At 47.3% G+C, this 22,965-nt stretch overlaps 1 protein-coding gene across 1 annotated transcript in view; it reads left to right on the plus strand.

The window, feature by feature from the left end:
- Positions 1-3,661: 3,661 nt before the first annotated feature.
- The window catches only part of PTDSS2 (phosphatidylserine synthase 2), a 29,704-nt gene continuing 10,400 nt past the window's right edge, over positions 3,662-22,965 (plus strand). The window contains exons 1-5 of the mRNA XM_021555993.2: positions 3,662-3,843; positions 11,852-11,953; positions 16,449-16,531; positions 21,174-21,241; positions 22,801-22,935. Coding sequence (XP_021411668.1) covers positions 3,662-3,843; positions 11,852-11,953; positions 16,449-16,531; positions 21,174-21,241; positions 22,801-22,935 — 570 coding nt within the window. The remainder of the gene's footprint in view (positions 3,844-11,851; positions 11,954-16,448; positions 16,532-21,173; positions 21,242-22,800; positions 22,936-22,965) is intronic.

A 22,965-nucleotide genomic window follows, 5' to 3' on the forward strand; every position in this document is an offset into this window, starting at 1 on the left:
ATAAAATGGCCACAAGGAGCTATTAACAGAAGCTCTGGAAAGCTCTAGAAATCTCTTGACACCTCACTGGTTGGTAAAACAGCTGTGGGAGTCGTGTGCTGTGTTCTTCCCATGTGTAACAGTGCTGTCAGCCTGGCCTTGAGCACTTCCATGGCTTCTCTGGGCAACCTGTGCCAGGGCCTCACCACCCTCATAGGAAGAATTTCATCCCAATATCCCATCTAACTCTTCCCTCTGGCAGTGGGAAGCCATTCCCCCTTATCCTGTCACTCCAGGCCCTTGTCCAAAGCCCCTTTCCAGCTGCCTTGCAGGCTCCCTTCAGATACTGGAAGAGTCAATCAGGTTACCCCAAAGCCTTCTCTTCCCCAGGCTGAGCAATCCCAATCCTCTCATCCTTTCCTCATGGCAGGACTGCTCCATCCCTCTAATCAACTTGGTGTCTCTCCTCTGGATTCTCTCCAACAGGTCGATGTCCTTCCTGTGCTGGGGACCCTGGAGCTGGATGCAGAAGTTCAGGTAGGGTCTCACCTGAATCAACTCCCATCTGGACCCATGGCTTGGAACAGGGAATAACTCTTATTATAAAAAGTGAGTGAAAATGTTATGTGTAAGCCGGATCTGTTTTCAAGGGAAGGGGTTGTTGCTTTCATTTACAAATAAGAAGAGTGTTTCCTGGGATAACAGGAGGGTTAATAACTGCTCTGGATTCCCTTGTACCCTCCAACAGCATTCCTGTGGGCTGCTATAAAATAAACCAGGTCCTGGGGGTGGTAATCCAGTTGTGTTCTGCTAGGAAAGGCAGCCAGCATTTCCAGAGTGGTGCTCCCAGTTAAACCCCCATCATCCTGTGGCTTTGCCAAGTACCTTGAACAGGTGGCAAACCAGACCTGGGGATTATCGGGGGGAAAAACAGAGTTATCTTCCCAATATCCTGCTGTGTGTGAAACCAAGGTGTGGGCAGACCTTTAGCCTTCCAACGGTGATCCACTGGCTGGGAGTGGAGAGCAGGCTGTGTCTCTGGGAGAGAGTGTGTGTTTACCCAGAGAGAGTGAAGCCCTGCCAGGTGGTGCTTTCCACCTGACAGCAGGGCAAAGGCCTTTGCAATGGGAGCGCTGCCATGTTCCGGGGAAATAGGGTTATCTGTGGGAGGAACAGCTGTGGCACTCCTCCCATGCTCCTGCTTCTCCTTCCTGAGAATGGCTCAGCTCTCCGGAGGAGACCTCCAGCCCAGAGGAAACCTCCAGCCCAGGAGGTCATGCACCCAGCAGCAGCTCCTAAAGCCCATGGATGTCACAGCCAATGGGGAAGGTAAGTCTGTGCCTGCAGGTTGGCTTTGGCCAAGGTATCTCCAGCCCCTGCAGGATCTTTCATGGCACTTGGAGGAGACCATGCTGCTGCTGCTGCTCCTGTTTAGGAAAAATTTGGTTTTGCTTGGGCAGGATTCAGCTGTATTTGCAGCAAGGCAGGTGAGCAAGTTGATGCTGTCCCTCTTCCAGTGCTTCCCTCTCATCCTGTGTTTGCTGCTCTCGGATGACTGGGACTGAGTATGGCAGCAGAAGAGCTGAAACTGGGGAGGAAGCCACACAGACCCTTTGAGAGTAGAGGAAATCACTTAGGATGTGATCAGCTTTGTGGCTGCTGGGTTGGTCACACCTGAACCCACTGGACTCCAGCCACTTTGGGCAGCGATTTGACCTGCACTGAATGTTGGCATGGAAGCTCCAGGAGCATTCCCTGAGCTGTTAGTCCTGGCTGGATGTGGAGTTGGTAATTCCCACCAGAGGAGACTGCTGAAGGGTTTTGTGTGTGAAACCCCTGCGGCTGGATAGAGGCTGCCTGTCCACCTCCTGCCTGGCAGCAATGCTTTTGGACAGGGAGCTCCTCTTCTGAGGGTGCAAAGGCACTGATTCAGGATGGTGCTAAAATGGCAGCAGATGTCTGTGTTCTCTCAAAGCTGGGGGTGTTTTCACCCACATCCTGGTCTGTTTGGATCTGTGGGTATCCTTGGAGCTACAGTCAATAAGTTAGAGCAGAGGATGTGGTTTGGGGTGAATCTCTGCTTGTAATGAAAGTACTGGCTGCTGATTCCAAGCAGGACAGGCTTGATATTAGGAGAAGGTTCTATCCCCAGAGGGTGGTCGGGCACTGGAACAGCCTCCTCAGGAAATGGTCACAGTCCCAAGGCTGCCGGAGCTCAAGGAGGGTTTGGCAATGCTCTCAGGCATGCAGGAGTGGGATTGTTGTGGTGTCTGGGCAGGGCAGGAGCTGGACTGGCTGATCCTTACGGATCCCTTCCAGCTCGGGATATTCTGCGATCATTTGGAACAAGGTGGGTGCCTCCAGCTCTCATAGAGCATCGTGGGATGTGCAGGAGAGTGTTTTAGGCTGGAGGGGGGATTGCGCAGCAGACAGAAATGTCCTTTATCTGTCCCAGAGCTCTGTCCTGCTGGGGTTTGCCCGCTCCTCGCCAAGCCCGCTCCTGCCCTCCTGTGGCCAGCTCCGTAATTCCACAGAATCCGAGAATCCTGGAGTGGCTGGGATTGGAAGGGACGTCAAAGCCTGACCAGTGCCATCCCCTGCCATGGGCCCTGACACCTTCACTATCCCAGGTTGCTCCAAACCTTATCCAGCCTGGCCTTGGACACTTCCAGGGATCCAGGGACAGCCACAGCTTCTCTGGGCACCCTGTGCCAGGGCCTCACCCCACAGGAAAGGATTTCTTCCCAATGTCCCATCTAACCCTGCTCCCCTTCAGTATTTCACAGAACCATGGAATAGCTTTGGGTGGGAAGGGACCTCTAAAGGTCATATTGATTATTTGCCGTCCTGTAAATGCTTCCTCTAATTTCCTTCCCTGTTTAATTTCTCTGCTCCCACAGGACTTTGCCTTCCCTCCACACAGTATTCCTGGAGCTTGCTGCCGTGCCAAAATCTTTCCAGAAAGCTGGAGCTCCCTGCCTGCCGTCCGGGATCGGCATGGGACATTCCAGATGAGGAGCCTGACCAAGGTAATTTGGGAAGGGCTGAGGAATTTTAGAATTCTTCAAATCCAAGGGCACAGGGGCCACCCTGTGAGCACCCTTGGCCAGACCCTCCGGGTGGGAACAAAACACATTTTATTTCGCCAGCAAAACGCACACTATTTCACAAATATTGAACATCTCGTCGCACAAAGACACGGCAATCGGGACAGCCACGGCATCGGGGGTGGGGCACCCGACGTGGGGCGCTCGAGAGCCGCAAGGCAGCCTGGCAAAGGGCACTTTTGTGGAGACATTTTGTTCAATTATCGCTCTTCGGCCGCCCTGAGGGGCTCGCGTTTCCCGCCCTCAGGGGCTCGCGTTTCCCGCCCTCAGGGGCTCGCGCTGCTCCTCACGGCGCCGCCTGGCGGTCACGCGGCGGGGTTGGGTGGGGGGGGGCGGATGCGCACGGGAGGCCGCGCGGTTGCCACGGCAACGGGGGGAGACGCCACCGCCCCGCCCGGCTCCGCCCTCCCCGGGCCCGGCCGCGCCCGCGCACGCGCCGACGCCGGGCGGCGCGCGCACGCCGCGTCACGCCTCCCGCCCCGCCCGCCCCTCCCGCCGCGGCCCCGGCCCCGCGTGTCCCCCCGGGCGCCCCCGGTGCGCCCCCGCCGCCGGTTTCCACCCCTCACCCCGCCGCCATGAGGCGCGGCGAGCGGCGGGCGCACGGCGGGAACGTGGGCAAGGCCGCGCTGGAGGAGCAGCCGCCGCCGCCCCCCGCGCAGCCCAACGGCGGCGCCCCCGGGGCCGAGCGGGACGGCGCCGGACCCCGCCGCAGCACCGAGTCCGAAGTGTACGACGACGGCACCAACACGTTCTTCTGGTGAGAGGCGCCGGGCGTGGCCCCCATCCATCACCTGGGGGGGTCCCTAAGGAATGGGATGTGGGGGTCCCTAAGGAATGGGATATGGAGGGCGCCCCAAGGAATGGGGTACCCGAGTTATCTGCTCCCCGTTATCTGCTGTTCACGTGTGTCTTCTGTCGCCGGTACCGGTGGTGGAATCCGCTGCAAGTGTTTCCCTGGCGTGGCTCTACTGCTAATTGTTTCCTGGCAATGTATCGGGAATTCAGGGCTGGCTTCTGGCGGTGGCACCTTTTCCCAGTTCTGGTCCCCACTTTTCCAGGAGCAAGACCCTTAGGGCTGAGCCCAGCGACTTGTTCTGCCTGGTGGGTGCTTTGGAGGTGTTTTCCAATTCCTTGCGAGCCCACCGGTGTTCGGGCAAGCATTCCTGCCCGATTCCAGTTATCCGCATGGTTTATATGGACTCCACCTCCTTCTCTCCTTTCCCTTAATCTTGGAAGAGGCTTTTTCCTCTTTTCCTCCCAGTGATCCTGGCAGAAAGCTGAAATTGTTGTGCCCCACTCCTGCTGGGCAGGTGTTGAGTATTTTTGAGTGTCTCAGTCCATCAAACGGGTGCAGAAACCCACGCCTGCTGGTGTTGGGCCAGGGGAGAAAAATCACCTTTTTCTTAAATTCAGTCCTTGCAGGAAGAGGTGTGTTCGTACCTGGAAAAGTGTTCCATAAATCCCCTCAGCAGCAGGCGTGTGTGTAGGCAGAGGTGTTTTTCCATGGGTTAAACACACGTCCCTTTCCATGAAGAAAACCAAGCCGACACTCAAGACTCGTGTTTGGAATCGGAGCCGAGGGCGATGGGATTTGGCTGGAGCCTGGCATGGAGGAGTGTGAGGGGAGGGCACTTGGCTCTCACCCTGCCAATCTGGGCAGCAGTGGAGCCGAGGGTGTTGATCCCGATGAAGGAGGTGACATTCCTGCCAGTGCAAGCTGCGGAGGAACACTGGGATGCTGCTGGATCCCTGGCACAGTGCGGGTGTAGCCGAGGGACGCTGTGCTCTTGGGGACAAAAGGACCTTTCCTGGCGGGCACACCACGTGCAGGCTGAGCGAATCGCGGGATACCGGTTTTAAATGGAAAATGGGTAAAGCTGTCCTTTCCTTACTCCCTCGCTAAGGTGGCTCCTGCCGGCTGTTTTGTGAGGCCTTAAAACACCTGTTTTTGCTGTAGAATCTTGCCTCGTTGCAGCTTTTGGTGGCGGTGACAGGGCTGTCACCCCAGAATAAATGCTGTAATGCATTTAGTCATTTAGTGTGGCCATGTGGATTGTTCCTTTGGAAATCTGGATGTGCCTTTTTCTCTCAGGAGTTTCCCTGTGTCAAGTGGTCCCTTCCAGGAGGGCAGCGTGCACAAGTGTGTTTCTTAATTTCCCTATTTTTCTTTTTATTTTTCTTTTTTTTTTTTTCTAATTTTCTTTTCCATAGTAGCTTGTGCTGACAACCAGGAGTTTAACCATCTGGAAAAGTCCCAACGTTTTTTCTCATGTTACTTTTGCCCCGTATGTGTTAAGAGTATCCTTTGGCAATGACTCAGTTCCTACTGTGTGCAAGAATAAAGATTATCCAGAGGAATGATTTTCTTCCTGTGACCCTGGGGACTCCTCTCATGCTGTGGAGGTGGTCACAGGAAAGGGAAATTTTTAACAGTGGCTGCCCTATGATTTTGGAAAAACACAGAATACACCTTCTCTTTGGAGTTCAGGAGTTAGGGATAAGGTTACTCTTCTGGCTTGCTCCTTTTGGGAAAATGAGAGGATATGGGATCTGTGGACACGCAGATCATTCCAGGAGTAGTTTAATTTGCAGAGGTGATTTTCCTGCTATAAATGTGGTCCTTGGGAAAGGTGGAGCTTCCTAGCTGGCTTCCTTTTCTTCAAAATCGGTTTGGAATTTTGCAAAACCACTTGTGTGCTAATATCTCTGGTCTTATTCCATATAAATGACTTGGAACTAGAAAATACTCCCTTGTGGGAACCTGCTCAGTCAGCGTAACCTGGCAGCTCCCTTTGCCATTAGGAAATGCCAAGGGAAGGGAACAGGAGGAAGCTTTCTGAAGCAGATCCGTGGTTTCTGTATCATTTATCCCTGAACTAATTTCCTAGCGGAGAGCTGGGAATGCCAAGCTTTCCTGGCAAGCCACTGGAACATGTTCCCTGTTGTTTCCAGCACCTTGGATTTTTCTTGTCTGTGTGCTCTCGGCAGGAGCTTTCACACAAAGCCCTGCTCATTCTGGGGTCATTTAGTTGGATATTGTGTGTGATCTCCTCCTAAAATTTCTGCAGGTATTTCACAGCTTGTCTTTAACCAAAGAAGATTGTTCAGGAAAGCATCCACCCAGTCTTGATTTGAGGGTGTTGGGAGGTGCCAGATGCACTTTTGCCACCACATTGTGACTCAGTGGGTTAATTGGTTTTTCAAAGCCTTACTATAATTTGTATTTCATTAGCTTTAGTGTCACCTTTTGATTATTAACGTGTTTTATCTCTCACACTATTGATCTCACGCCGCCAGCACGTGGATGTGATATTAATTCCCGAAGTCATGGTGTGGCAGAAGAGATCTGTGGAACTCAGGACGTTAAAATTAATAAGAAAAGAACTAAAAAAGAGGGATTGGCAGTGACTCTATAGGCTAATGGCAATGTTTGTAGGAATTATTTCCACCTTTTAGTGCAAAAGGCGTGGAATTTGTGGCTAAGGAAGAGGCAGTCCCTGCTGGCATGTTCCTCACGGTGTGTTCAGTGTTGTGACTCTTCCCAGATGGCCTGGGTAATGAGGATGTGTGTGGGCAAACCAGCTGGTGTTGGAAAGAAGGGATTGCTATTCAACCCAAAACATTCTTTACCCATTCCTTGTGGAGATTGCTCTTATCTCTGAAATACTTGGGATTTGCTAAGGGCGGTCTGCAGGAAGAGGTGGGGATTTATGCAGAAGAGAGATTAGGGAGATGGAATATCCACAGGTTGGCAGAGCTGCTCTCTGTGTCCTCTCCTGAGGGGTGGCTGTAGCACTTCCAAGGCAGCGTTCCTGGAGTTTTCTGGGAGCTGAATGTGGGATTTTTCCCTGCTTTAATGGCGCCATGCTGAGCCATGCTTGCTCTAGAGTCCTGGGTCACCCTGCCATGCTTTTCCAGCCTGTGGGAATGACCTGAGCAGGGACATCCAGGCCTTGTGCAATCCCACTAAGCCACATTTGCCAGCTGGTCATGGATGAGAGGGCCTGTGCGTTGGGAATTGTGCTATGGGAATGGCATTGCCCTTCCCTCAAAGGAAGGGGCTGCATAGTTCTGCCAAGTAAGCTGGCCATGCAGAAGGAATATCTTTGTGGAGAGGGTCTGTCAGAGATCAATGCCCCACCTGGATATCAGGTCTCTATATTGCGTTTGTTTTTGTTTTTTGTTTTTTTGGTTTTTTTTTGTGAACACATTCCCAAAATTAAGGGTAAGGGTAATAGGGAAAAATGTGCTCTAAGAATGTTACCTGTAATGCTCTTGTCACTTGTCTCAGTAGGACTGCCCTAAACTATCAAGACACATTTTCATAGGTTTAAGCAAAAAAATGTTTAATTATCAAAATAAGGCATTTGTGGAACTTGCAAGCTCTGTGGAACTGATGGAAACTTCAGGAACTTTGGAAACTCGGTCTTTCCTCCTGATTGGAAGGAAAACCCCAGATTTGCTGAAGCTTTGCTGTTGACCTGTGGTTCTGGGTCTCTGGAGGTCTGTACTCCTGGGATTCTTTGAGGAGATGGCAAGGAAAAGGCACGTTGCTATTTTGGAGTGTCACAAGTCCGTACAGAAATTTAATCAGCGTCGGGTGACTTCGGGGATGTGCTGAAGATGTGCAACTGCTCTAAGAATAGGGACTGGTTTTTATTGACTCGGAGAGTTTAAACAGATTTTCAAACATAACTTAGAGTTTAAAACCAAAGCATATTTGTATGGTTTGGTTTGACTTGAAGTTTTCCAAACTGTCTGTCTATCCCCAATAGTTTGTCTGTTAGTTACAGTTTTTATTTCAAATGTGGTTGGTTTTAATGAGTATTAATTTTTGTTGTATTTTCTTGTGTCCTATTCTTCACACAGCCCTCTGCTGCTCCTGGAGGAAGGGGTTTGTTGTACTATTTACCATATTTTCTTAGCATTTCCAGATGATATGTTGGTTTATGGAGGGTACAGAGCTTTGACATCCATTTAAAAATCTCTTTCAGGAACGGTTTAATGAATTTTCCATTTTTTGGAATAAAGAAATAATGAAAAAGTCACTGATGGGACTAATTTGGTTTGCTGACAAATCCTTTCACCAACAGCTACAATTAGTGCAACTTTTTTACCAAGGGGCAAACTGGACTGGCTTTCCTTTGGAATTTTGTTCCACTTAAGAGAACTGACCAAAATATTAATAAATAAATTCTTTGCATTGTGTTCCAGTGATTGTTATTGTGCTTAATGGAGCTGTTGCATCACTGGTGACAAACAAACCATGGACAACAAGGGTGCGGTCTGTGCTTAAATTGATTTTAATTTGTGGGAGATTGAATGAGGCCATGGGCTGCCTGCTCCTGGGTGTTACTCTTTCCTTTTCACTCAAGGATCTGCCAGACTCTCCCAAAAAATGACATGTTTAAACAATTTCCTTACATCATTTCTGTCATAGACCTTAGCTGGAGAATAAAAGCGCTTGTCATTTCCTTGACAGACTTGCAGCGTCTCAATGTGACAGGAGAATGGCCTTGCATGAAAAAGAGAAGTTGGGATCAAACTTAATCCTATTAACTAGGGAAAAAAAACACTTTTTTGTGATCTGCAGTGAGGGAGAGCTTCACTTGCTCTCACTTGGTATTTGAATTAGCAGGGCAAGGGCTTGCGTGAAAACAAACCTGATTTATTTCATTTCAATCTCCCAGGGCTTGAGTGGGGAAAGAGCCAAATGTGTGGTGCAGAAAGGCAGAAAAATAAGCCACTTAATATTCCAGCTTTTTAACAGATTGGGATTTGTTGTGAGTTCTCTCCCTGGCCTTAGATTTTTTTTGTTCTCAGGTATGTCAGCGCTGCTTTGCAGAGTTTTTGATGTGCAACCTCCCAGTTCTGGCTGCAGTTTGTACCCCCTTTGCTTCGGGCATGTTGCCCAAGCTTCTGTGTATAATTCTAAGGGGAAGATTCCCAGCTTAGCTCTTTTCAGCCTCCCAGGCTGCAGGCCAGGAGAACATAAGCCTTTCCATGTAATTCCTGCCTTGCTTACCTTGCTGGGGTGTTCTTAGCTTGCCTTCCCCTGGTGTGTTATTTTAAAGTGTGTGTGGAGATGAAAACAATCCCCTTGTGCCATTAAATTCATCCTGATCTCTCAGATGAGCCCTTCCTTAAGGAGAACTGTTCCTTTTTATGGAATTTTATGAATTTTATTTTATTTTTAAATTCCTGAGCATAAAGACATCCACATTTCCTGGCTTGTTTTCCTCTCTGAAGTGGATTTGTGTGATGCTATGCTCCCTCTCATTGCTGTGTCACTGCTCACAGCTCTCTGGCAGGGCTGCCAACTTGCTCCTTCCAGAAGTCAAGCCCATCTCCAGAGTCTTTCATCCCAGCTCCAGGAATTCATGCTGTGCTGGAAGCACCTTTACTTTGAAAACCATGCTAGGAGGGAATCTGGCAGCATCTGGAGATGAAAGCTGTGCTACAAGGGAAATGATGAGAGCAGCCTCTTGTTTCTCCTTAAACAGGGCAGCTGCTTGGATTTCAGGCTGGTGGCTGTGGCACCAAAAATAAATGGGAAATGGGATGCATGGGGCTCCCCAACACCGACTCTTCACTGTCCTACAAGATCCTTACAGGGAGGAACGCAACTGAATCACCCTTGTGCTGGTAGAGGGGTCTCGAGGTGTTTGTCCAAGGGAGGATGTGTAATAACTGATTTTTTGGCAATTTATGGGATCTCAGTGCATTGAAAAAGCAGCTGACTTGGTGTGGGTGTTCAGGTGGTGAAACAGCAAGGTGGGATTCCTGGATTTGTTTTTGTATCTTCTTCAAAAATACAACAACAACGATGTAACAATTATATATAATACATAATATCCATAACTCTACAACAGTATGTATAACTATGTAACAATATAGCAACACAATGATAAGTTTCAAAACCAAACAACAAAAGAAGGCCTGAGATATCAAAATTGCCTGGAGTTCATGTAACCTTTCTGGTGTTGGCCGTAGAATCCATTCATTACATCTGGATGTAAATGCAGCGAGCTGGAGCCCGGTGTGATTGGAGTGTGGGTTCCCTGCTGCTGTCCTGCCTCCTGGGAGAGGCTGGGTTTAGTTCTCCAGTGCCTGCAGGATCCAGGGCAGGCCCCACGTGAGCTCTGATGGCTGAATCACCTGTCCTGGCACCTGGGAGGATGCAGCTGCTGAGCAGGAGCTGGTGGCTCCCAAGCTTTTCCCTGGTTTTTAGCACACCGATTCCTTACTAATTCTGGAAGTACTCGTGGGTTCTTGTGTTGTCCTGCTGGAGCTGGTGGTCCGTGTCCTTGGGACCACGAGGAAGGAGAGCCTTCAATGTCAAACTCTGTTCTGGCAGGGGCAGAAGAGGATTGTGTCTGCTTATGAGGTATTGGGTGTGTGGGATTGCAGGGATGCTGTGGAGAATGTGGGGTTTGCAGTAGGATGGAATTTTTGTTCACTAGCACCTTTTCTTGGGCTGTCAGAGCAGTTTTAGGTGGGTTACTTCGGGGTTGTTTAAAGGGAAATCAGTGGATGGTTCGGAAATTCCAAGGTTTATTGTGCACCACCCTACCTGAATATACAAACCTTGGAATGACTTGGAGATGGGGTGTGAGCTGCTGTTACAAAAGAATATATAAACAAAATGGAAATAGAGCCAAATATGTCACATACAGACACTTCTTTTACAAGTTTTCTCTTCCCTTAAGCTTCCTCTTTTATACATGGGTTTTTTTATTAGTTTGTGTTAAGGAATGTTGTCCTCTAAACCAAAACCCATGGTGTGTCCTTTGACCTTATTTGATTTCCCATGCTTCCCAGCTGGGGCCAGAGATTTTTCTGATGAAAATAGTGAGTGACTTCTCATTAGGAAAGGAATTTTCAACTTGAAGTAAGAAAAGATGCAGACATTGTAAGAATATTCTCTGTGTGGTGATCAGTGGGTGTAGGGTGTGGGTGTCACCTTGGCTGGGTGTGCTCTCCTTCCATAGAATCACAGAATCCTGGAATGGTTTGGGCTGGAAGGGACCTTAAAGTTCATCCCATCCCAAGGGCAGGGGCACCTTCCACTGGGTCAGGTTTCTCCAAGCCCAGTCCAACCTGGCCTTGGACACTTCCAGGGATGGGGCAGCCACAGCTTCTCTGGGCAACTTGTGCCAGAAGAATTCCACCAAAATCCATATAAACCTCTGGGCTCCCATGGATGAGGATGTTTTACTGCCATGGAACAGCCGCCCAGCTTTGCTGACATAGCTGTTCCCACAGAAACCCCTTGTGCTAAGTGCACTGAAACTGTAGGAATATCCCTGGAAATCCAACATCTTGAGGTGGCATCAGAGTTCTTGCAACAGCAACTGTTGTCCTTTAGATATATATATTTTTTTTTAATGACTAGTTTTTCTTGTGTAATTCCCATGTCTGGAGTGAATTCCCTTTGGTTGCTCTCAAGGGCCTGTTCCCTCAGCTGCAATTTTGATTAGTAGGCTGTGAAGTAGAGCAGCACTGTCAGGTGTGGCCCTGCCAAACCTGGGGAGACACCTGGAGCTGTTTAGATCTGGGCGTTTGCACTGGGTGCTGGTTTTTTCCAAGCTGCTGCTGATCACATGCGGTGCCACTGTAAGTTCTGCTCTCTGTGCTCTGCAATACAGAAAACCTCAATATTTCTGACTGCTGGCCATGGTTTTGGCCTTCTGAGGCTGCACTGGCAGGGTGAGATGTGTGTTTTCCTGCTTCTTAATGTCAGTTTTCTCTGTTCTGAATTTCAGGAGAGCTCATACCCTGACAGTCCTGTTCATCCTCACGTGTGCACTGGGCTACGTAACGCTGCTGGAAGAGACTCCCCAGGACACAGCCTACAACACAAAGAGGTGAATATCTGAGGATTATCTGAATATTCCCAGGTGTGTTTTGGAAAAGGGACCTCCAGTGACCCCCCTGCACTCCCTTGTGGAAGTGCCTGTTCCCTTAGGAAGTTACAAAACCAGTCCTAAGTCTGTAAGCTTCTCTGATGCTGATCATTGAATTCAATTTCTGATCAGTTTAGTGTCACTGTCAGGCCTGTGGCTGCTCTGTGATGTGATTTAAAGCAAAATACAAAAAGTATGCTAAAGCCTCCTGGCTGGGTTTCTTTGGCAAGGGTTCTGCTGCTGTTTCTTAAAATAGCCTTTTCTTAAAAATAACCTTTCCTTAAAATAACCATAATTTTAAAATGCTGTGAGCTGTGACTAAATTTTTCTGGCTCAAATGCTTTTTGTCAAATTCTGTTCAAGATTTCAATACAAATCCTTGTTTGTTGTTGAAAATTGCTGTGAGAATGTGTAGCCCGGGGGAAGCTCTGGGGAAATAAGAATGAATCTTACATGTGTGGTCGATTCCTACTGTAATTTAAACTGATCCAGTGTGGTTGATTTTCTTCCCTTTTTAAAATACAACAGGGAAGAAAAAGGAGGTAGGAATGTGGTGTTTTAAAAAGCTAAATATGTTTTAAAGATATGCTGCAAAGCATCATTGCTAGACTGAGGAAAATAATTGTTTTCTACCAGTCTGGTTTCTTCAATATAATGAATTTTTTCCCCTTGCTGTTGAAGGTTTTTTTTTTTTTTTTTTTCCCTCTTTTTGTATATTTCTGAAGTGACTCAGGACATAGCATCCATTGTCTTGGAGATACAGGAATTGGAGTATTTTCTGAGATAATCTTGGCTGTTGTTCTGACAGTAACACAATGCCTGGGGGTAATGTGCCCCACTGAGAGCTGGGATTTCACATGTGGGGGTGACATGGGACAAGCTGGAAGATGTCTGGAGCTGGGAAAGGTTCTGGAAGGCTGCTGTGTGAACAAATGACATTTTATTCCCAGTCATAATGAGGGAGGCCAGGCTGGAAGGGTGCTGTGGCCTGGAACTGCTGTGGACTCAGAATTGGGAAGGGGAAAAGCTGAAAGAGAAGTGATAATGGATCCTTAGGGAGTAATACAGAGCTAAGGTGACTCAGTGGAAAAACTTATTATTGAGCTTAGAGCCTCAGCTGCCTTAATCAAAACAAACCCAGGGAAGATTAGTCAGCAGGTGGATCTTTCTCTGAGGAAACAAGAGTTTTGTGTGCTTATCCAGTGCGCAGTTGTTAAAATCAATTTACAGCATCATGCCAGGAAAGGGGCAGCAAATGGGCTTTGCTCACTCCTGCAGCACTGCAAGGTCTTGGCACAAAACCCCTTGAAAAGCAGCATCCTGAGACTTGGACATGATCTTCCAAATATTCCAGGTTTCATGTATTTCTGAACAACAGGAGGTATTTTGCCAAGAGCAGGGTAAGATGGGCATAATGTGCAGTGGTGTATCTATAGCCCAGATTATCACAGATTTTGTATTTTTGCATCCATAATTTTAAATCCCTTATCCTGCCCCCAGATCTTTGTCAGTCCTGGTGTGGAGCAGTGTTGTCCTGCGGTTCCAAGCTCCACCCAGCACGAGGCTGTCCCTGTGTGCTGGTATTCCTTGGGAACACTTGGTGCCTAATGACCAGGAGGGGTTTTGTCACCAGGGAGCAGAGTCTGGAGCTGTCACGGGGTTTTATTTCCACCTCCTGCACACTGACAGTGGAGCAGTGTCTGGGGTAGATGCAAAGCCTAACTAGACACTTCCAAAGGCTCCAGCCTCCTTTGTTTCCATGCCCTGACTGAGGTGTCCTTGTGAGCTGCAGTAGGTGCTCAGCAGTAAATTGAGGTGAACTTCCCAAATTTTCTGGCTCTGTCTCCTGGACTGGAGTCGGGGGATGGTCCCACCTTCCCCCCTATAAAATCAGGATTATGTCACCTTATAAAATGCTCTATCCAGTCCCTGGCAGGAGCAGGGTGACAGATGGATTTGTGGAATCACTCACAGGAGAAGTGATGGACAAGACTCAGGTGAGAGCAGGCACCTCTGAGCTCACGGGGTGTGGTCTTTGTGGCTGAGGTTGGTGTTTGCATCTGTTACAGGACTTCTGCCCTGCAATAGGGCAGGGCAATGAAACAATTAAAGGAGGATTGTTTGGGGTTTTTTTAAGCTAAGGTTGATGGAATGTAAATGTAGTAAGAGCTCATTGGGATCACACACGTGGTCACACTGCCCCTGATGTAAGAACAGTGGAACATTTCCTTTGTTAGGCAGGGAGAGATTGTGCTGGGAACCTTTCTGATCCATGAGAGCTTTATTCCCACAGTCCTTCCAGCCATGGGATAGCTTATCCTGGCTGACAGCTGTGACATTCTCCTCTGTTCAGCCTGCACTGAGCTCCAGCTCTGAATGTAGCCCAATAAACACTGAGCACCTCCTCTGCATACCGTGGGGGAAATCCACAGCTCCCAAATATTTTGAATGCTGAGCTGCGTGTCTTGGGGGGGGGGGGGCGGGGAAGTTCTTTTTTTCTATAAAAACACATTCAAATTTAAAAACACTGATGTGCTTCAGGGTTGTACGTTGAATTTCCAGCTGGGAAATGTCTCTCCTGAGATGCTTTTTTACACAGCTCTTGGCAATCTCTGCTTTCCATGGGGACACATCCAGGGATAGGTGGGTTTGCATACTAATCTGTTGCTGCTGTGGTTGAGCACCCACAGGGAAGTGGAGGTAACAGGAGGCCAGAGCCCTCTTCCAGGGCTTGTGGTGCCCCGAGGGGGTTGTACCAGCTGTGCCAGCACGGATCTAGCCCGGGAAGGGACAGGGAGTGGGAGCTGGCTCCTTGAATCCCAGGACAAAGGGCCATACACAGCTCCTTCAGCACAAACAAGAGTTTGTTTGTGCTGATGGAGCTGCTGCCAGCCTCTCCTTTTTTTTTTTTTTCTTTTTTTTTTTGTTTTTAAATTTGGTTAAGTGTAAAATGATTTTTGTGGGCACACTTTGCTATTTTGTGCCTTCCTGATTTGCTGCTCAGGAAAATCCATTGGCTGTGTCCAGCCAGGTGAGGAGAGGAGAGCCTCTCTCAGGTGCTGGAGCATTCCTGTGTCAGGCCAGGCTGCAGCTTAGGCATTGGAAGCTTCCTAAGGAGGTAGATTAATGAGGATAAGAGATAAAAGTTAGTTATCACCGAGGAAAAAAAAAGTAATAATGGCAAGAGTGGGTTTTAGAGGAAGGAGCACAGCTAAGCTCTTGTAGTGATTTGGATCCAGGATTTGAAATCCATCTTTGGGAAGACAGCCCTTCCAAGCCCAGAGCAGTGGTTTGGACCCCTCAGTTCATGGCTGAGCTAGGGTGGAGTTGTCACACCACATGGGACTGAAGCTTCCAGATACAGCCAAGGACTCAAAATGCAGAATATTCTCATTATTGGAGGTCAGCTGGAAGGGTTTTGCCCTCCAGATCTTTGGAAATCCCCATGGAACTGTCTGTTCACAGATCCATTCAGCACCTAATTCTGGTGTGCTTCCCAGTGTTTAAAGCAAGCAAAATTACTGAGTTACATCTGTTAACTAAACCCCATTTTTATTTTCAGGAAGCACAAACATTTATGCTTGGAGGTGAATGTTACAAAATAGTTTCTGTAAATCCTTTAGTCTTCTATTTTGAAAGGTTTTTTGACATGTTTAAAGCACAGTCTCCTGTTGCTTCTGGCAGCAAAATTTTCTCTTTGGCAACAAAATTACTGGGTATTTTGTGTGACTTCTGCAGACTGACAGACTGAGCCATTTTATTTGCAGTCAAGGGTTGTTGCATCATTTCCTGCAAACAGGGAATGAGCTCTTTCCCAGTTGTCCATCGTTTCAGCCAGCTCTTAAGCAGGTGATATGAGACAGCAAACAGGATCCAGTGGGAGTTGAGGTGCAGTAAAAGGAGCACTTTTGGATTGATTTATGCCATTTAATCCATTAAAACTAAAGGAACATGCCCAGGGTCGTAGGTCTTTGGTATATTTGGGCTTCTGGTCTAGTAATTTATTTTTATTTAAAACCTCTGTTATGTTCCTTAGACTCTGTGTTATGGTTCCAGCTCTTGAAATAGCAGCAGTGCTGGTGTGGTCTGGAAAGCTCCTGCTTGTCTTTAATAGGTTAAGAAGCTGTTTTGGAGTGGTGACAAGTCTGACAGCTCTTTTTTAAATTCCATGGAAATGTAGTGGAGCAGTGAGAGCTGCCTCATTGCTAAATCCTGTGTGTCTTTGTGAGCCAGTGGGAATAAAAGCTGCTCCCAGACACAGGGAAGTGTTTGATTTGCTGTGATCCTCAGCCTTTTTTTTGGCTAATTTTTCTGGATAGTGTCTGGATCCATTTAAGAGGGACACATTCAGCAGTTAAAGAACCAGTTTCAGACATTTCTGAGATCAGAGAACATAATTTTCAGTCTCAGGAGGAGGATGAGGCAATAAACCAGAGTGTTCTGTTTTTCCTTGCAGAGGAATTGTCGCCAGTATTTTGGTTTTCTTGTGTTTTGGGGTGACACAAGCTAAAGATGGACCATTCTCAAGACCTCACCCAGGTAATTCACCTTGCTGGGCTCACTCAAATCCTCCTGAGGAGCTGCCTGGTCTGTGAGGGTGGTAAATGTTTGTGTTGCCTGGAGAGCAGGTAAGTTGTAATTTCAGTAATCACGGGTTCCTCAGCACTGCACACTGACTGTGGAGGCTCCTCCATAACTACCCTGCTGGGCTTCCATGGAGCCTGGAGATCTGTTTGGATCTCCCTGGTTTGGCTTCCTGTTGTTGCTAAAAAACTCTGTGAGAACTGCCAGGTTCTTAAACCTGAACTTCCCCTGTTTATCCTCATTTTTTTCTCCTTTCTGTGCTGAGACTGCACTTGTGACCTTATATCCCGTGCAGGAGCACTTCCTTAGCTCCATGTCCAGTTTCCACAGGAGATTAAAGGCTCTTGCTTATGATTTTAAAGGTTTTTTATAAGACTGGAAGTCTTGAAAGCATTTGAAAGCACAACACAAACCTCTTCCAGGTAATGAAATAGCAGGTGAAACATGAAAATATTTAAATGGCTTTGATCTTTTGCCTATTTTTAGATGTGAATTGTTGAAAGAGGAGGAATTAAGGGAATTCATATAGGCTTAAATAATATTCCTGAAAGCACTGGGCTCTTCTACAGCCAAATAAAGCTGGGGTTTATGCCAGAAATTTAACCCAGCAGCCACCCCACAACCCTCAGCCAGAGTAGGCATGGTTCCAGAGCACTGCCCTCAGCACACCTCTGCAAACCTGGGGTTTTATTAAATTTGCCTTTCTTATTAAATAGCAGGTTTTGGTGTTTCCTTCTGTTCCAGTTAATTGTGGTTCCTTCTGTAAAATCAGTTGCTCCTTTTGAGGACACCACTGACGCTTGGGTGCACCCAGGTTATGGGGTTTGTCTGGGCTGGCTTTATTCCCTAGAACAAAGCAGGGAAGTTTTGCTTTTAGTCTTGCCCTTAATGTAACATTTCCCCATAACATTCTGGCTTTCTTTTGAGCTTTCTGCTTTCAAATGTGCTCTGCAGAGCTGCAGGGTTATTTTGGGGATTTTTGTGATAATGTGATGCCTCCCAAATTCCTGATTCCAGAGCGTGAAGCTGTGTTAGGAGCTCTTCTGTCAGTCCAGTCCCTCAGGATCATCTCTGCTGTCCCTACCTTCCCTGCTTCTCCTGCTGTGTGTCATCAACCTACTTTTCATTAAAGCCATTAAAGAAACTGATCCCAGCCACTACCTTAGTGGCACCTGTCCAGACTGGTGGCTTTATTTCTTTTTTTGGCTGCATTCCCAGCTTTAGCCAGGGCCTCATCCAGCTTTGCCATTTCCCTACTGATTCCACACAGGCCCCCATTTTATCCAGTTTAATAATTTGCTATGTGGACAGACACCGGTTGCTTCCCTGTAATTCACAAATGTTAGATTGTCATGGAAATAAGTAGGTACAATTGTTCAGACAAGACTTAACCAACTTGCCCTGCTTTTATCCCATTTTCCACTGGCTATGGTTCTCTCCAAACCTTCACTGCTTTAGTCCCAGGGGAACAGTGTGGTGCAAGGGACTCTGCTTGAGGATCCATTTGTTTATTGGTGGGTGAACAGCCAAATTTGGGGAGCATTTCCTGGTAGAATTAATCCTGGATACAGCCAGGATCAGTAGCCTGTCTCCTTAGGATTCACAGATAAGAGCTATTCTGCCTTCTCCCTGCCAGCTCCTCTTCTGGAGCCTGCTGCTGTAGGAGCCCAGGGATGCTTTATTGCCTCTGTCAAGATAACATGTCCACACTGTCATTCCAAAGAAATTTTCCATGACAGTTATTAATGCCCTGAGAAACAGCTTTTAATATTCCCAGCCTTTGCCAGGAGTTATTTTGACTTAATACAGGCTGTGTGACAGGATGAGATGTTGGGGGAGTAAAATGTGAGGGTCTGGAGTAACCTGTGGGATTGAGGGCTGGGATAGCTGGGAATGTGCAGGCAGGGACCAGGCAAGGGCAGCGCTGGTGACACTAGAAGGAGCAGTTCCAGGACAAGTGTTTTCCTTGGGCAAACAAGCCAGATTTTTGTATTTTTTTACTCATTTAGTCCCTCAGGCAGAGTAGGCCAGACTCTGAGCAGGAATAGGGAAAGAGGCTGGTTGGATTCAGCTTGCTGGGATGTTCATGCCCTGTTCCCAAATCCCAGCAAGGCAGCAGTTTAATGTTTGATCACAGGAATCACTGCTTTATCAGGTGTGTCAATGATTAGTGGAGACTTCCTTGCTCAGGAGGAAAGCCCTGATTGGAGGGAGGCAAAATGACAAGTGAATTAAAGGAAAGAAGTAATGGAGGCGTGCCAAAAATAACCTTACAGCTAAAGCTGAGCCTGACCCAGCAGGAGAGAGAGCAGTGTTTGTACAGCCTTGAAAACATTTGGGGTGCGGGTACTTAGTGTGTTCAGAACCTCTGGGGGACCTCTGTGAGCTGGGGAGAAACCACAGCTCTAAATCAGAACCAGATCTCGAGTTTAATTACCTTTTTTTGCTGAGCCTGCTCTGCAGCTGCCACAGCTCTGTGTACAGAGGGGAATAAAATCTCAGACAAGGATTTAGATTTCTCTGCCTTCTGTGTCTGCACCACTTTCAGGACCAATCTGTCACTTTGCTGACTTTGAGCAGTGTAAAAATCTCTGGTACAAGGTTTATGGGTTAGAAAAAACAGCATTTTTAGGTATCTGGCAGTGATGTTTTAAGGTGGAAGAAGTGTGGTGATGAAAGGTTAATTCTCCCTGCTGGCTTGAACATGGGAAGAGTTTGGGAAGAGGCTTCTCTCTTTCAAATAATCCTGTGACAATGGAGGATTTTTTTTTTTTTCTGTTTGGTTTTTCCTAAGATTCATTTTGGATAGTCAGGTGGATGAAAGCTGTCACAGAGCTCTGAACTGCTGTTCTGCAGGCCACACCTGCCTTTTTTATTTTCCCTTTTTTATTTCCTAGAAGTATAAAATAAGTGATTCTGATGAAATTAATTTAGCAGGTTTGCTGCAAAAAGGTTTTCACCTTCCACATTGTGGTCTCTTTTAATGATGATGTCAGAGGCTGCTTTTAAAAATCTGTGGAGTTTGTTGGTATTTTTTCTTTTTATTATTATTTCTTTGTTGTTTTGAGTTTTTTGATTTTTAAAATAATTTATTTCCTACTTGAGGCTGAACTGGATAAAGTCGTGTTTTGGAAGAAAACATCTCCTGAGGAGTTCCGTGGGGAGTTGATTTGAGGTTTTGAGCTGATAATTTTGTTTGTAAGCCTCTGTTTGTTTCATTCTTGTGTAACTTATGCCTGGCCCTGCTTTGAACATCAAAGTGCTTATGTTGCCTTGGAATTAACAGAGAGAAATTCCCAAGGCAGGCCTAAGGGTCTTGGTTTCCTGGCAAACCCTGTTGGGATTCCTCTCCATCTCCCCCATGGACCTGAGGAAGGAGAACTCCATTTATAACCAGGAAACACCTGAAGGCAGGTCTCATCCCGAGGGTGCTGTGTGACATTTCTGGCATTTCAGTGTCCACACAGAATATTGTGAGTTTTCCTGAATTCTCTTGTGTGGAGTCTTTGGATCTGGGTAGGGAAAACTGCTGGAGCTGTGTCTTTACCCACCCTGGCTCTGCATTAGCCTCTCAGGACAGGAAACAGAAACTGAGGGAGTTCAGAATCCAGAAGTCACTGCAGGGAACAACCACCAGGCTCTGGATGGATCAGGGGCATGGATGAGCCCGCGCAGCACAAAACCCCCATCCAGGATGGCCTGTGACCAAGGGCTGAGCCTGTCAGGAGAGCTGGAAGTGTGCAGCCACTGTAATTTGGGCACCCTTTAGATTCAGGTGTTGCTGGGTGTGTGCAGATCTGTAATCACATGTCTGGGGAGGGCTCCCAGCAGCTGAGCTTTGCATGGCATTTCTTACCGAGAGGCCTTGCATCCAGCACCTGCTGAACCTTTGGTCTGCTTGCTTTTAATTTCATTGCAAGTAAAAGTGGGATTATCTCTGGAGTTTTGAAATGCTTTCTGCCCCATGGGGACATGACCTTGTCCTCAGGCCGAAGCTGGGCTGCCCAACATGACTCCAGCCTGCCTTGGGAGTGTCTGGTGCAGCCAAGGCTGGACAGGTCAGGGCACCTGAGACCAGGGAGAAAGTTCAGGAAGGATCAGGTTCTCCTCCAAGGACTGCTGGAAAGTGGCACATTCCTTTCCTTCTGCTTCTTAACTGCTGAGTTTGTTGGGTTGAAGTGTTTTGCATCTGGATCCCTTCTCCCAGATCCAGGTTCAGTGCCTGAGCAGTTCCAGCAAACTTAACACAGCAGCCTGTGTTGGAGCTGAAGAACCTTTCTGGCTGTATCCCTGAGGGAGGGTGGGGAGCACTGAGCTGGGAATTATAATTCTCTGGTGGGAGCATCTCTTCAAATGGAATTGGTTTCTTGAGAAGCTGTGGCTGCCCCATCCCTGGAAGTGTTCCAGGCCAGGTTGGGCATGGGACAGCCTGGGACAGTGGAAGGTGTCCCTGCCCTTGACAGGAGGTGGAATGACGTGGGCTTTCAGGTCCCTCCCAACACACAAAGCTTTCCAGGATTCTGTGGTATTGCAATAAATGAGAAATTATTTTATAGTTTGCTCCAAAGCTGCTGACATTCCCTGTGTCTCTCTGCAGCTTACTGGAGGTTTTGGCTGTGTGTCAGCGTGGTCTATGAGCTCTTCCTCATCTTCATCCTTTTCCAGGTGAGTGATTGACACCTGCAGCTCCTAAATGCCACTTACATGTGAGAATCAACTCCTTTGTAGTGGGTTTTTTTGTGCTGACTATAGGAGATGCTTGTTTTTGTGAGATGGAATCGTTAGGCTGTTTAATGAGACTATGAAGCTGAGGGAAATGATAATACAAAAATATTTCACCTGCTCTGACCTTCAGCCCTTGTAAGACACCATGTTGCAGTGGTTTTAGATGTGCTGGTAAGGGAGTTCATGTTCAGGAGCTGGTGTTTCACAGTCAAGTCTGCCCTGCTGGGCCATGTGTGACTCGGGGGGAATTCACCTGGTTTCACCTTTGGAAATACCTTTTACCTGGAGTGACAGGTTCTTTGTAGGTGTGGGGGTTTTGCAATAAGCCAAAACTTCACACCCAGCTTTGTGTGGTGGCAGGAGCTCAAGGGGAGGCTTTTCATAGAAAGATGTGCCCTTGTTGCTTCCAAATTAAACATTTTACCATATCTTGTCCTTTAGTAAATGGAGAATTTCCCCCTGACTTTTACAAATCTCAGAAGTTAAAATTAAATATTTTGAGAGAATATACTTGTCAGATAGCTCTAAAAATAATTTTGCGTGAAGGAAGGGTGGGGAGTGTGTTTTGGTTTTGGTTTTTTTTTTTTTTTTTAAATTTTGTTTCTAGAGGCCATGTGAGCTTGAGAAAGTGGGACTGGTCACCCTATTTCTTCCATGATCCTTGATCATGATATTCCTGAGTAGCTGAAGTCAGACTGAGTAATTTTTATTGGTTGTACTGGTGTTGTTCTGAATTCCAGCAGAAAAGCCTGGGATGGCTTTTCTTCCCTGTGTCAGCAGAGATTTAGTGGTTAAGGAACTCCCTGCTGTTGCTCAGCTCTTTACTAAAAATACATCATTGCCTTGCCCAGGTTTAAATAAGGTTAAATTCTGCTGAGTCTGCAGGTGGCTAAACTTCCTGACAGCAAATCCAAGCTTGCTCGTGGCTGAAACTTGTCCCAGAGTTTATGTGACTTCAGCAGTTTATTCTGTAATTTTATTATTGCTCTATCAGTTAATTTTGGCTTTGTCCAGCTTTCCTGCTTGTCACAGATGTTCCAGGGTCAAGCCTTGACCAAAACACTAAGGGATTCCATTGGGAAATAAATGCTCAGAAAATGTGTGGCTGGTTTAGTGACAGATGAGTTCACGTTTTGGTCATTTTGATAATTCATTTTTTGCTGTTTGCATGGGACCTTACTGGAAAGGAGTGTTGGGAAGGATGAGCTGTGTGAAACTTCTGGGAGCAATGGGGAGCACCAAGAAGTGGCTTGGGGTAAAGTGTTTAAGATCACTGATTTTTCATCTTTAAAGTCATTCTTTAGCCATTTTTTCCCTTAATATTAAAGGCTCCAAGTCAGGTGTGTGTGTGGGATGCTTAAGGCCTGGCTTTATTTCAAGATTTTTCCTCAACAAATTTTAAAAAGAGTCGATTTGAAGATCAGTGTTGGCTGTAATTCTGTTTGTGCCTCCTGTGTGTGAATCCTTCAGGGGATCCCAGTTTCTGTGTTCCTTTGCAGACCGTGCAGGACGGGAGGCAGTTCATGAAATACATTGACCCCCATTTAGGGGTTCCTCTGCCAGAGAGAGACTATGGGGGCAACTGCCTGATTTATGACCCTGGCAATGGAACTGATCCCTTCCACAACATCTGGGTAAGGAACAAACTCACTCATGAGGCTATT

Source organism: Lonchura striata, chromosome 6 (genome assembly GCF_046129695.1).
Source record: "Lonchura striata isolate bLonStr1 chromosome 6, bLonStr1.mat, whole genome shotgun sequence".
In the NCBI taxonomy this organism is placed as follows: Eukaryota; Metazoa; Chordata; class Aves; order Passeriformes; family Estrildidae; genus Lonchura; species Lonchura striata.